Source organism: Rhea pennata, chromosome 3 (genome assembly GCF_028389875.1).
Source record: "Rhea pennata isolate bPtePen1 chromosome 3, bPtePen1.pri, whole genome shotgun sequence".
NCBI classification, from domain to species: domain Eukaryota; kingdom Metazoa; phylum Chordata; class Aves; order Rheiformes; family Rheidae; genus Rhea; species Rhea pennata.
This window is the reverse complement of record NC_084665.1, coordinates 70,193,044-70,208,799: the sequence shown is the minus strand read 5'-3', so window position 1 is coordinate 70,208,799 and position 15,756 is coordinate 70,193,044. Positions and strand designations below refer to the sequence as shown.

At 38.9% G+C, this 15,756-nt stretch overlaps 1 protein-coding gene across 2 annotated transcripts in view; it reads right to left on the bottom strand.

Annotated features, from left to right (window-relative positions):
* Positions 1-729: 729 nt before the first annotated feature.
* Positions 730-15,756, bottom strand: part of ECHDC1 (ethylmalonyl-CoA decarboxylase 1) — a 41,236-nt gene continuing 26,209 nt past the window's right edge. For both annotated transcript variants that reach the window (XM_062572575.1, XM_062572576.1), the window contains one exon: positions 730-1,197. In XM_062572575.1, the coding sequence (XP_062428559.1) occupies positions 792-1,197 (406 nt within the window). In that variant the 3' untranslated portion in view covers positions 730-791. The remainder of the gene's footprint in view (positions 1,198-15,756) is intronic.

The window sequence follows — 15,756 nt, the reverse complement described above, 5'->3', positions numbered from 1 at the left end:
ATGAATATGTCTATATATATATATATTTTTTGAATTACACACCACAGCCTTCTAAGATTTCAGCAAGATCCTGAGAAAAGAAATCAGGTCAGCACCTTTGCATCTGCCTAGCAGCACAGATCCAGATTATAGGAATACGCATATGTATATGGGGTTAGATTGCATCTGGTTCCTAGATCAACAAGTAGACATCTAAATACATTTAAGAATCTGGATCCAAATCAGTGAATGAAGGGTATAAAAGCCTCAATGCATTAGAGCTGCTTTTATAAAAATCAGCATTAAAATCAAAATCCTTAGTTACTTTATCAGCAATTACAGCAAGAATTGACTGAAGATGGAAAAAGTCAAAAGTAGCATCAGTTATTGTTCCATCAAAGCTGCTTTAAGACACTGGCCACATGTTGGAGAACTCTCATTTTGCAGCTTTAGATGCACCTGTTTTGCAAATAAAACTCTGCTCTCAAGCAATTCATTTCCACACCAATTACAAAAACAAAATTAACTCCAAAGAAAATAATCTTTGGCCTCATTCCAAAAGAATTATAGTTCCATTCTCAGCACAGTATTTACCTTTACATACTAATTTCACTAATCTCCATTCAATGAGTGATTAGAACACTAAAGAATCTGCTGAGGATTTCTTTGTGGTCGCACACCAAATACATCTGCCATATGCGAAACATGGGAATGTTATTACCAGTTTAAATGAACAAGTTCTTAAATGAATCAATTTAACATCTGTTTTAGTGAAAGCTTTGTGATCAAGAAAATTTCTTATACATTGACAATCACTTATGTTTTGGTCTTCGAACCAGTGCTTGCAAATTAGCAGGCCCACCCCATACAGTTCCAAAAACCTCCTTTTCTGTCCTTAAGGCAGCTTCTAGTGGTAGTTCTTTTGCTGCTCTAACCACCTTTTTCACAGCCTGAATCACACTGGCTGGACCCTCTGTGTATAGACTCAACCAGGCTTGGGCTTCTTCTAATGATTCAGTTTCATCTGAAGACACCAAAGTCTTCTCTGAAAGTCCAAGGTGCAATGCTCTTTCAGGGTCCACCTTGACGGCACCACTCAGTAGTTGGAGGGCAGCTCCACTGCCAACAATCTGCACTAGCCTGGTAGCTCCTCCCCAGCCTGGGACTAGACCCATTTGCTTATGGACAAATCGAATTTCACTTCCAGGAGTCATCAGCCTGTCAATGGAAAACAAACATTCAGAGGTCATTCTGTGCATCAACTTCAGTGCTCAGCTCTCCAACATTCGCTTTTCTGTTTACTCCTTCTCTGTCTCAAAAGGATACTAAAACTTGACAGCGTGCTGATTACAGCCAGAGCTTTCTAAACAATAGGTACCTGGAACAGCTTAGTTTTTACATTATCCAGTGACTTAAGCTGCAGCTCTCGGCCCTTCTCAAAATGAAGTAAATAGTAAAAGTACATTCAGTTCCCGTACTGATACCAGTAATCAGAAGCCAGCTCTAAAAACTGTTTGAAAAGAGGATGAAATTGCTAAGATGGAGGGCATATTACAGTTGTTCACTGTGCCAACACTGCCTTGCTAATTCATGCCTAAAACAACAAGGTTTTGGCTAAAAAAAACAAGCAAACTAAACTAAAGCACAAAATTGATATCTTGAGGATGGATCATGCGCTTAGTAGTGATCTGCAATGGGGAAGATTTGTCAGCACCCATCTGGTTGATTATAGCCTAGTTTCATAGTTGTTCCCTGTTTTAGAGAGTGCATCTGAGCTTGATTTCCTAACTATTCACTACAGTAAAGGAAGTCAGGATGGATGTTCTATTTATGCCTTCCAATGTATAATAGAATTGCTTTCTATTTATGCCTTACAATGTGTAATAGAATTGCTCCACTCCAGAAGGTAGAATCACATACTTATTTCCAAAGATTTCACATCTTTGCTTCATTTCTATAGTCTGTCACCTTCCTTATGTTAGAATTCACCCTTGGGTTGATTAAGCTGTCTCCCTGGAGGAGCTCTGCAGCAGCGGATTGTGCTCTCTCTGCATAGTGTTCACAGTGACACATACTAGCTTAGTAGAAAAAGCCTCTAACAAATACACTGAAAAGATGTATAGAAGCAGACAAGTTCTTGCTCTTTCTTAGTATGTTCTTTTGCAGAATGCTTTCTTGTTGCTACTTCTAAGACAAAAGATGTAAAATATCCTTGCAAAGTAGGAGATTAACTTCCACCCAATCACTAATTGGCTTTCTGAAGATAAATCATGTAATACTAAAATCTACATACAAGCCTGTTTCCTAACAATGCAGTTTTCCATAATGAAAATACTGATGTAAGTATCTGTAAAAGGGGAAACAAAGAAAAAAAAACTTTCAAAATGCAACTATTCCTAGGCATTCAGTTTCCAGATCTGCTTAGTATCAGTTTGTTTGATTGTTTTTTCCTTAAGCAAAGCACTATCAGCATTCACAACATTACAAAGCACCAATGCTGAAGAGCTTAAACTTTATCCCAGACCCAACACAATGTACAAAGGCAACAGCTGACAAGCCAGATTGCATGACAGCCATTTTGTAGAGATCAGTGGAGGAAGGTTGTGTGACAAAAGGAAAATAGAGTATTGCAGGGGAGGGAAGGCTTTTAGCTAACACAAGCAAATGCTCCTCAAACCCAGCAACTCCCAAGAAATTCAAGTCTGTTCTCTTCAAAAGGAAGATTTTGCAAGTATTCCAAAATTCCTTTGTTGGCTTAGCTTACTTTGCAATTTGCTGCACCTTAGATGAAAAAAAGGATAGGCTCATGATACAAATTTGGTTTTTCTTGAAGAAATTCCTATGATAACTCCCCTCCTATCCCTACAGCATCATCCATTTACATAATCATATGGTTCTTTAAACTTCCTTGGATTCTGCTGAAAGTCAGTTATGGCTCTAATCCTCCACAAACTGATGTTGTTCACTTTGGATTATCTCAACTACTACATTACAGGCACCCAATGTCCTACTGGGAAAGCAATAATGAAAACATTATTAAGGGTTTAATTCTAGCTATGCTGAGTAATGTGAAACATTAGAAGTGTTAAAGTGTTAATGTGAAACATTAGAAGTGTTAAAGTGCAGCAAACTAAGGCTTTTTTGATGATAGGCAATCTGCAGGCAGTTGCTTAATACAGCCACAATAGGTCAGTACGACTTGTTGTGCTTTTTGAATCTTAGCTTATCCCAGGCATTTAGATTCAGGCCTTAAAGACAGACCTTTCAGAGAATGTGTGTGGGCAGTATATGGACTCAGCTAGGAAGCTCTGTCAGCACACTCTGAAGTTCACACATGGAGTCAGATTTTACATTAGAAGCACAGCAAAACAATCAGAGTCAACAAGACAAAGCTTGAAAGAATTTAGTATGTGATGTTATCCTGCTCAGTCTTCACCTCCTGAAAAAAATGGAACCAAAAATCATTACAAGAAAATAAATAGCTGAACAGTTAAATCCATAGAGAGACAGTGAGGCTACAATTTTCAGCATCTCACCTCTTCCTACAAAGCACCTTTGAACCAGCTCCTCAGAAACCAGTATGATAAGCAAGTAGTAGTCAACAGAGGTGTAAAAGTAGTCTTTGACTGTCTTAAGACTTAACAAAGGTCTCTGTGTTTTTTCAGACTTTTCAGTTATGAATTCTGTCCTGAAGTTAAACTACCAAACTTTTGTGTTAGTTACAGCACTCAGTTCCTATGTCCAAGCTAGTGCATATACCACAGCTAAGCCCGCCTGGGGCCAGTCTCTCAGAACTTCACTAGCTGCAGCCCTGTACAAATATTTCCCTTCTATTTTCTGAAAAAAATTGAGTCTATTTTCTCAGACATGGTAGATCTAATTTGAATTTATGTAAGAAAAGTATATCAAGCATTACTCAACACAAAGATGCAGACTTCAAGAAGTCAAAAAAATGTAAGTACCATTCTATTCTTAAGCTGTTTGTTTATATCTTATACATCTAGTACTAGCCTTGCCAGAGACAGAAGACCAGATGAATACTAAATGAACCTCTGGTTTGACTCCATATGCCTGTTCCTGCCTTCCAGGTCAAGAAACTAAAATCTAGGTCTCCTATATCTCAGGGAAAGGTCATACCACTAGGCTCCTAGGCACAAGAAAAATTACTTATTGAACAGAACTCACAAGTTAAGGATCTTAAGACCTTACAGAGAAACATCCTTGAGAGACATGAAGTGTACCTAAATCCTTGCATCTTAAATTAGAAGCAAAAGTTAAGGTACATGTAAGCACAGAAGTGCAAACTTTCAGAACACTTTAATTCTTTGTTTAATTCTATGTTACACTTTATTCTATGTTATGCTACGTTTCAGAACACTTAATTCTATGGCAAGTAGAGCCAGTATGGGCTGCATACAATTTTGGGTTAGTCATCTAAAGCAAACAAGAGTCACAGCAAATGTTCCTGCTGTACTTTTAAAAATATTCTCAGATTCACTAAATGTTACAAGACCTTCACCTTTGATCAGAAGGTTCCTTCAAATACTCTGTGTCATTTTATCATGCCTACAAACTACTGACTGTCACATCTTATCACCAACAATGCTTGTGACAAGAAAACCTTGTTTGCCATTAACAATACATCCTAACAAATCCCATACTTAAATAGATACACACGCTTCTTCAAAGACTGCACTTTTTGTGAGTTAACAGCTATGACTTCCTGCGCTAAAGTACTCGCTTCATCTTTCAGATACCTGAAGCAGATACAATGAAGGCCAAAAAGGTAATGCTAACAAAAATGTATTTTCTTATTTTTTTCATATCTGTTTTTTATAGTGTTTGCGTTACTGAACTGTTCCAACATGTATAATCAACTCTTTAGGGAGAATTAAGACCATACTAACATCCGTGCCAGATCTTACTTCATCATTCCTAGACTTCTGAGGTATGAATTATATTCAGCATTCTGACAAGGCACTAATGAAGTTTATTAGAGACTTCTTCCATTTTATATATTTTTAAAGCTCCTACTGCTATGCTTCCGGAACCCATGACAGAAGAAGGATGCCTAAAACATTAAATGTGTCATCAGCAATCTGGATTTTGTTCCCATCCCTGTTTGACTTCCAGTGTCACGTAAGGACAGAGCTCCTTAGCTCCAACCTTGTCCTATTAGCAGGCATGATTCTGACGCATCTTGGAGTGAGGAGGCTAGCACCATGCAGTGCTGTACAACCTGGTTCTCATTTACGGTTATATTGAGTGAGGGCAGCCAAAATTGCAGTAGGTTATCTTAATCTCTCTCACAAATACCTTGGCCTCCTGTGGCTTCTTACCACTTGCTCTCAACCTACCAACCAACACAAATAAGCAAAGCTTATACCTTTGGGGTTGCAGTAAGTTCCCTCACCAAATCTAATATCTTGACCTGCATCCAAAGTTTTGATAACATCCATCTACCAGGTAACTGAACGAATACAAAACAAAAAACTCTCCAAAAGCAGACTCAAAGGTCATACAGTACAACTGAAACACATCCACAATTTTACCATGCTGTAGATCAAGAGTTTATATAAATAGAAATAATAACAAAATTTAAAATAGAACTATACATTTATGCAAATATAGATGGCAAGACATCCAGACATGTGAAAAGCAATGGTCATGGTCATTTTGGCCTACTGTCATTACTTAGTGAAATCAGCAGGAACATGGTATTGACATCAAAGGCTTTCAACAAACCATCCAAACCACATACACAACTATTTTAAGCACAAGAAAAGACAGACATTAAAGAGAAAAGAAAATCACAAAGAAAATGGTAACAGAAAGAAGGTTATTGGGGCCAAACATTTTTTTTAAGGAACAAACAATAGAAAAAACAAAGTTGATATATAATCTGGTCATAGACTTTCCACAGCTTGTATGTTTTTCTAACACACTCATCAATATGGCATCAGCTTAATTAACTCTTGTTAAATTAAGCAACAGCCATGCTATGCCTCAGTATACAGTATTTTAAAATAAACTCTCCCAGGAAGTGCAAATTCTAAAATTCATCAGAGATCAAATATTATTTTATCTGTGCATGATATTTATCATGCAAATGGAACTCATCTTGCCAGGTGGGCATGAAAATTTGATGACCTTGTCTGCAAGTGACAAAAGCTCAGATGTAACTAGTTTAGGATTTTGTAACTTCATTTGGTGAGTATAACTCAAACAGCGAACAATAGCAGCAGCTCTCAAATCCATGATGGATGATAACCGAGCACGCGTGTCTGTTATCCCCCTTTTTCCCTAGTCTCTTACTGCACCTGATCAACATTCAAAATGAAATCCCTATCCCATCATTTCACCTGCACATTGCACTTCATAGCCTCACTTCACCTTCCTGAAACCTTCCTCAGCATCTCAAGTGGCTTAGGAGATGTGAGGACTGGTGGGGGTTTCCTGCTGCAAGTGACTGTGACTGAGGCAGGAGATACAAAGAATTACACAGGTAATATCTGATCTTCTCCCCTCTGATCTTGCTGATGCACACAAAACCCACAGAACACTACAGCTATACAAAGTGCTACCAAATACATGCAATAGATGCGATATTTTTAGCCAGCTAAGGTGTTATTTGTACCAATAAGTTAAAGTAGGAGAGTTGTGGCTCTAGAACTTAAAGCATCATAGTAAAGAACTGAACTACCAGTTTTTTTATCTGTAAAGCAAAAGAACTGATCTCTGATTAAACAACAGTCCCTCCTTATTTCAGGTTGATCTAGTGCATCACATAAATCAAGATTTTCTACATGACGCACTGTATGTCTGGCCTTGCAAAGAAAATAGCTTCAAAGTGGATAGCTGAAAAAAAAAATCACTGTTCAGGTAAGGAAAGAGGTTGAAGCTAGATAAAATAATATTTCCTTAAAAGAGAGAAACTACCTTGTACCTTTATAGAGGCAGAGGGACTGCCATAGGTCACTGGAGGTCAGCATAAACTATAGAGTCTGAGGAGCCGGGATCCCCTGTACTGTTTATCACAGCACATCACACCAAGGTCTACCTGCACTATTGAGCACATATATGTCTGTAGGAGTATCTTCAGTCACTCAGTTATCCTTCACAGGATAAGGCTCTACATACAGCCAACAAAGGGCCAAGCAAACCCATGATGAGCAGTTGTAATGCCTGCCAGAGCAGGGATTCAAGAGCCCAGCTCTCCCACCTCCCTTCACTCCTTCCAAGTTGTGGTGGTCTCTCCAACACCTTGTGTCCCTTTGCTGTAAATATGGCCAGCCAATTCAGAAGCATTCAGTTCCTTGCCTTAGGCTGCAGTGCTCAGCAGGCTTGCTGCAGGCAGGCTGCAGCACTGCAAGCTGGACTCTGGAGAGCAATTAATTGGGAATATAGAGGCAGGTACCATGAAGCTTGGGCAAGGACTTTTCACACAAGTCAGTCAAGCTCTGCTATCACTGCACACTATCTTGAATGGTTTATGTAGCATATACTGCAGTGTGGAAAGCTGCAGACTAGCTGTCTTCCTCCCATTTTCCTTAGCATAGCAGATGAAAGTCTAACAGGTATCTAGTTTGGAATCCACCTGTGGTAACTGTGTTCCAAATGCTAAGAGTCTGACAGATGCACCAGATATCATGCATCTTTCCACTTAATATTTCTAAAACCAATGCTCCTCACTAAGCATGCACAGATGTTAACGCATGTAAGACACTTACACTTACTTAGCATTAAGACACTACAAATCCAAATTCCTGAGGCCTCATACATGAATACTCCTTGGCAATTTGCTGAAAAAAAATTCATCCCTACCTTCTCCAGAATCTTTCAACAACAGAAGTTAATTCTGAGTATAGCCTTGAAAACAAGACCTGAATATGAACCATTGTCTTGACATCATCACAAAGCCTCAAAAGGCCTGAAAAACAAAACAAAAAAAGAGTGCAGACTAGATAAGGCTGCAGTTCATGTTAACAGGGACCTAACTCAGAAACGTAAAGATCAATACTTAATTATATTAGAACACTGTGTTCTAATAATGTAAATTTGTCTTGTATGGGTATTTAATCTCTCAAAATATTTTTAGGGCAATAAATCTTATTAGAAAGGCTAGGAATTCTTTCATGATTATTTAAATTGCAGAGCATATGCAGATTTTATTTTTAATTAAAAACTAGTCCTTGCCTTGCTCACTGTTTCAACACACACCCTTTCCATGGTTATTACAGAATTTCACCTTAATAACAAATGCATTAATCAGTCATTTGCAATCAATGAATTTTGAAGCAGCAAGATATTGTGGTAAGAGTATTCTTCAGAAGAAATATGCAGTACTAAAATAATTTAGCTAGTCAGCAAAGCAGTTGATGAGCAGTTCCCAAACCTTACTTCAATTTTCATGACAGATCCTGTTAGGATTAGACCCTCAAGAATAAGGCAGTCTCCTCCAAAAAGCATACTGGGACTAATTAATCCATCTATCTCTACACAGTGCAGTGTTTCTTCAGTCTCTATCGCTATACCATCAATTAAATACCTAGGCACAATGTAAGGGGATTATCTAGACAAAACAGCTAAGATTTTTCTGAAATTCAGCTATCTTATTATACCTTCCTTTCACCAAGAAAAAACCCTTCTTCTCTGAAAATACTAATAAGTGGATTCATTCTGAGAAAAGTTGATTGTAATTTCACCTGCGTTTCAGTCTTAGTTGATTAATTAGATAGGCTTTAAAGGGATCAGAAAGCCCTGCTTATATACTTAATCAACAACTCCTTGCTAATTAGATTTAGCAGATTTTCAAACTATAACAGCTCAGTGCATGTCTCCCAGTCTTAACTTCTCTGTACTTTCCCACAAAAGCTCACCAGCATGAATACACCCCCCTATCTTCTGTCTGATGGAGTGCTGTTTCTTTTTCTGCCAAATAGAGAGAAGGAATAAGACAATAATGCATTACAGTAACTGCTGCTTCACCCCTGCAGCAAAATGAAGTGAGGCTTCCAAAGTGAAACTGGAAAAAATAAGGATTTCTTTTAATATGCTTTTGATGACAGTTCAAACAAAATCAAAGCAACAGTCTCAAGTTCCCCAAAATCTTAATTCTTTAGCAACAAAAATTCAATTAATGGATATCTAAATGGTAACCACTAAAGAATAATTAGGTGTGAAAATAAAGAGAAACCCATTTAAGAGAGTTTTGGGAACCTATGTCCCTTGTGCAGATCCTAGATACAACTGCAGTAAGCTGCTCTGTAACCCCAAATTTCAATAGCTTATGAGAAGACTGCACATATTCATGATCTCTCCTGTTCACAGCATACAAATCATGAAGGTGAAGAGCTTTAATCTGTAATCTTTACTTCAGAAATGCAATAGAAAGAAGTAGGTCCAGCTACTATTTTAAGAAACTCATTAGAAAGTCAGTCCTCTCAAATCCTTCCAGTGATTAAAAAAAAAATACTTCTTTACTTGAGATTTAAATAAATTAAAATTATATCAAAAAAAATCAAAATAAAAAAATCCTACCAAGTCCCTCAAGTACCGTGTGTTCTAGATACTTTCTAAAACTCAGTGTCAAAGGACCAAGTTTAATGCCAGCATAAGAAATCTCACTAACATGAGAGCTCACTTTTCTCACAGCTCTTTTCAAACTGCCTTACAAATTACATGGAATATTATTTACAGTTACAGAATTATTTTGTAATACTCTTAGTGCATCCATTCTCTCCCTTCCCCCTCTCCCCTAAACCTCCAACTAAAGCTCAGAATCAAAATTTACATGAAGTAGCCTAGGAGAAAATATCTCAAATCTCAGTAAACAAGCTTTGCCTTTAGCTTTCTTTGCTGTCCTCCAGTCAGTTTTTCTAATGCATTTTATGGAACTCCAAGAATCAGGGTCAAAACCAGCACCAAGAGATAGACACCTAACTACAGGTTTATTTTCTTGAACCAGAGATTAACATCGTTAACACGGGTGGGAGATCCCTCTCCACTTCCCATAGAGGAATAGAAGGACTAAACAAAAAGAGATGCATGCTTCAAGGAATGCCTTTAAATGACTATTTATAACATGACTCTTATGCTTTCTCGCATAACCCAGAGTCAAATGAAAGGCAGAGGAAGGAATGACAAGATCACGTTTTCATCTAAATGCACAAGACACTTGGTACATACTAAAATTTTGAGAGTGAAGTCATGGATCAAAAAAATGGGGAGCTGTAGTAATAATAATAATAAAAAAAGCTGCAGGTAACAAATTCAAGTAGAGCTGGAATAAAAAGCAGAAAATGTTAAATAGACATGAGCCATCTCAGAAGCAACTTAGTCTCTAAGCATAAACAGGGGTAGAAGTTGTGGATAATTCTACCATCTATTGCCCAAATTTTAAGATATCCTATGGAAAGTGAGCCTCCAAAAGGAACAGAATACTCAAAGGGGTTGTAAGATTACTCATTTCAAGCTGAACATTGATTGCATAACAGTGTTATGTGATAAGATGAAAAGAGTAGGTAGAAAAGAGCACACAGCAGAAATAAAAAAAAAAAACATAACTCCAGGGAAGAAGCACAAAAATAGTATTGTCAGTGGAAAAAGATCCACTGGACAAACAAGGGTTAAATTATGGTAGGCAGATAGAGAAATCTGCACGCCCAGAAAAACAGCTTATTATCAGAAGCAACGCCCGCACCGAGAAAAATTAAGATAATACTCAGCAGCAGCAAAAAGGGGTAGGTTAACACAACAGGGAACGCTTTGTGCAATCTGGCGAGAACCAGACTAATATTGGCCCAGAACATCATTGCATAAGAATGACCTGAGAACTAAAAAAAGATTTGTTTCTCAAGCACTTCCCTGACCAAAGGACAGTGGCTAAAAGGGGGCCAGAAAGACTGCTGACTTGAGAGAGAGATTCTAAAAGAAAAAAAAAAAGAAAACACCAGTAAAGAAACTGTTGCCAATACCCTGCAAGGGGAGAAAGGCAGCATCAAGCAGGAAAAGATAGGTAAGGCCCCCCAGAAAGTCTCCTACAGCTGATGTTTATCATAATACTGCCTGCATGCCAGAAAGATGGCTCTTCTAATATCTTTCTGTACCTGAATCTCCCCAAACTATGGATGAAGGTTCCACTGGCAGTTCTGGCTTAGGAAGATTTTAAATCTGATTCTTTACCTCTCAGGCTGACACTTCCTTGCCTGTGGCCTTACAGAAGCCAGTAAGAAAAAAAATACTATGAAAACTTGCATTTCTTTTAAAAAAAAAGGATAAATGCAGCTGAATATTGGAAATTACAGGAAGTCTTTCTCTGTAGCAGGAATGAAAAATTAAGTTACTTAACAGATCACAAGGTAAGAAACAGGCACCCAAAAAAACATGACTGATTAAAACTCCACAAGCAGTATTAGAGCGAGTACTATGAGCTTTTCTTATTAAAAAAAAAAAAAGTCAGAAAACCAAACTAAGAAAATCTGTTCCATTTCAGAGGCAGATGTTTCTTGAGGTCCACATGCGATTGCCATAGCCAGTTCCCACACGTAGCATAAGCAGTGGCATCTGGTCACCTGCATGCTGGCTTCCCTCCTCCTCTGGGCCACATGCAGCACAAGGCTGGGCTGGGCCAGGTGGCCACCCAGACACGGAGAGGCCTTGCCAGGATGCTCATTCTGCTGGCAGCAGCCTGGTAAAACAACCTCGCACCACCACACAACCCGCACACATCATGCGCCCTGCCCTTAGCAAACTGGGATATGCCATGAACGCTGTATGAGCCAGATGCTGCTCCCCCTATTTCTGTTCCTGGACTTTTAAGCTCAAGCATTCAGCTTAGTTGGGAAGATTAAGAAAACAGCAGAAAAATGAAATTCACAAATGGAGGAGTAAGACTTTTTGCAGTTCTGCCATTAGCCATAAACGCACCCTAGTTCCTGGCCGCTGCCTCCGACCTGCTTGGCAATTCACCTAGCGTGCAGGCAGGGAAGGAACAGACAATTTACAAGCTTACAGAACAGAGAGAATAAAATAGAAAGTACATGGGGGGGCTGTAACTCCACTGAAGTGTGCAATATAAACTGTGAAAGCATAACACAGATCACCAGAACCATAAAGGGGAAACTACAGTCTTTTCGTTCAAAATGTAGTGCCTGAATCCCTCTTTTTCTCCCTCTAGTCATACTACAGCCAATCCATGAGATACCACAGAATTTTTCCTCCCTTTCTAACAGCTGATACTTTTTTTTTTTTTTTTTTTTTTTTACCAGCACTCTCCTCCTAATTCCCAGATATAACTTTATTTATACTACCCTGGTGTCAGTGGGGCGCATACATAGATAAATTGCAACCCCATTACTGTACACTTATTCTCACAGAGTAGCTTTCATCTTGACTTTAGCACTCAGGTCTTTTCCATGAAGGTGGTTTTACCTATTCTTTACAGGCTGCCAAAACCCAAATACACAAGTGAGTGAAAGCCAAAGTAAGGCTCACACGAAAATTACTCATGCTGGAAATCTAAAATGTTACATGAGTCTTTCCTTCCAAAAAAGGAACTAGAGCTGTTTGGATTTCATTCAAGTAAATGTTTTCAACAACAGATATGCCTTTTAGACTTGAGCAAAAATTTCCATTAGAAAAGATCCAGTACTATTTTTCCAGATTCTTTGATGAATAAAGACCATTTGGAGGTAAAGGATTTTGATAATCTAATGTTTTAACTAAATCAGAATCCCAGTATCCATCTAGAAATTAAGTAGTACACTGGAGCTTCTCTCCAAATTGAAAGCTTGCCCTTTATTATTTTTAAGTGCATACTTCCTTGCAGCCCATTCACCCGCGTTTATAACCTGTTTCATAACTTTCAACTTCAATCTGGTCTAATCATCAAGACCAAAGAATTCACCTAGAACAAGTTCAGAAGTCTCTTAAAAGCAAGGACATTTCAGTCATATTCTTTGCTCATCACTGCTGCTGATATAGAAAAGGGAGGGGAAGCTCTCCAGTGATCTGGCTCAGAGACTGCCATCTAAAGTGTCAAAAATACAAAGATCATCTCATTTTCCTGGAACAAGCTGACCGGAAAGAAATAGGATTTTTTGACATCAGTCCTAAGAGTTACAAGGTCTGAGCTGCTCTGAAGGACATGGGGGACAACAAGTTGGACATGAGGCAGTATGTGCCCTTGTGGCCAAGGGCAGCCAATGGTATCCTGGGCTGCATTAGGAAGAGCACTGCAGCAGGTCGAGGGAGGTGGTCCTCTCCCCCTCTACTCAGCCTTGGTGAGGCCACACTTGGAGTACTGGCTCCAGCTCTGGGCTCCCCAACACAAGAGACACATAGAACTACTGAAGCAAGTTCACCAAAAGGCTCCTAAGATGATGAAAGGACTGGAGCACGAGGAAAGGCTCAGAGAGCTCAGCTTGTTCAGCCTGGAGAAGACAAGACTGGGGGGGGAGGGGGGGACACACCTTATCAACGCATCTAGGTATCTGAAGGGAGGGTGTTAAGAGGATGGGGCTAGACTCTAGTGGTGCCCAGCAATAGGATGAGAGGCAACAGGCACAAACTGAAACACAGGAAGGTCCATCTGAACATAAGTGAAAACTTCTTCACTGTGAGGGTGACTGAGCACTGCAGCAGGTTGCCCAGAGAGGCTGTGCAGTCTCCATCCTTGGAGACGGTCAAAGGCCGTCCGGACACAGTAGTGGGCAATATGCTCTAGGTGACCCTGTTTGATTGGGGGGCTCGATAAGATGATCTCTAGAGGTCCCTTCCAACCTCAACTATTCTGTGATATTTCATGATGTATTTGATATATCACATTTCTGCAACACGTAGCATTAAAGGATTTTAAAAGTGTCCCAACATCACTAATAAATCTTCACAAGACCTAAGTACACACTTTGAAATTCAGCAGTGTGCAATACTTCTTAGTGTGAATTTGCACATTATCCTATACAACAATTTCTGACTAAAGGAAAGAGATCATACTCTTATTTGAAATCACTAGGGATGAAACTATAATGATATGTTGGCATTTTGTCAGGATACTAGGTTAATAATTTCATTCAAAAATAAATGTTGCATTTTAAAATGATTACAGTGACTGTGACCTAAATTTTAAGTTTCTCAGACATGATTTTAAAGCCTACCTCAGCTATCTTTTCTCTCTCTTTTTTTCTGGGGGGAGGGGAGTGTGTGGAGGGGAAGGCATGGATGGATGGATAGATGGGGACAACTTGTATTCAAAAAGGCATAAATGTGAGGGAGGATTTAACATTAAAAGAACAACATTTCAAACTAACTTAACTTTTTCACCTCCTTGACAGTTTTGGATCACTGACTGATGTTATGTTCAAGATTAGCTGGCCAGAGATAGGCGCATTTTCAGCAAACTGTCATGGATCCTCCAAAAATATGACTAAAAATATGAACATCCTCTTATCACCAGGAGTAAGTTTCCCTGGTAGATCTTTTCTCCACCACACACACACAGACACACACACAGACACACACACAGACACACACACAGACACACACACAGACACACACACAGACACACACACAGACACACACACAGACACACACACAGACTCAGCAGAACGATTGTTTTTTTTCCCTTGGTCTAAATATTTGGGGTTTATTTCTGAATATGAACAACTCTGCATACAAAAGAACTTGTAAGTAAAACCTAATAGTTTTAATAATAAAACTATGGATACATTAAAATTTCTTAAACAAAAACATTTAATACAAGAATTTATAATTTTATTATTACTGTGACTGCTGAGTTACAGCAGTAAAAACTAATCTCTTACCAAGTATGACATCCAGGAAGAAGAAGAAAGCTGAAGCCATCAGCATTTATAGGTTCAAGTAGTTTGCAGTCTTGTTCTGCACAATTTTTGGATATGCCCTGAGGGAAAATGGCCCAGTCAGTAGGCCTCAATTTTCACTGAAATACTGAGCTGCTTGGGATTATAGGGGGGAGAGAAAAACATTACTAAGAGAAAGACTAGAAGTTACAATTGTGAAGGCAATGTGTATAATACAGATATATTGAGATCAGTATGTTAGTAACACCTGCTTAAATTTGCAAAAACTCAAGAAGATTTTGAAGCCTTTAGTGACTATTTGGTCATTTCAATAAGCAGTAATCAGATGTGGACAGTTACCCTTCAGATACCTACAGTGTTAACTATCCAGTGTTAGAGAACGGAAGAATACTTCTTAGTAGTCCTTCAATAGCAAGTAACTCCACAAAAATAAGAGGTTTGACAGCTTTAAGTAATCTGCAAAACATCCTATGGAACCTGACCCAGGGCAAAGTTAGGCACTTTTAAGCTGTGGCTTCAGAGGAAATTCAGGCAATTAAACACCTCCCTAGGGCCAAAATGTGATGGCTATATTCCCATCCCTCAGGTTCTTCATTCTCCTTTCCTGGCCACTATGTACCACCTTCACAGCGGCTCTAGCCATTACTACATCCTTTTTACAAACCACTCACTCAACACACACAAAAATACCTAGCCTTTTTGTTCTTTTAAGTGAGTTTACTTGACACACACAGGCATCTTCACTGGTGCTTAACAAACTACAGGTATGCAGTAACCTAGGAACAGGCAGCAGAGACACCCTCCTTCAACATCAACATGAGCTTTCAGGCAGTTTGTCCTTCTTGTGAAATCAATCTAATATAATCCCACCTCACTTATCAGCAGACTGGAAAATGAGTTTCTCTCAGGCTTCAGTTAACCAACATGTAGACTTACC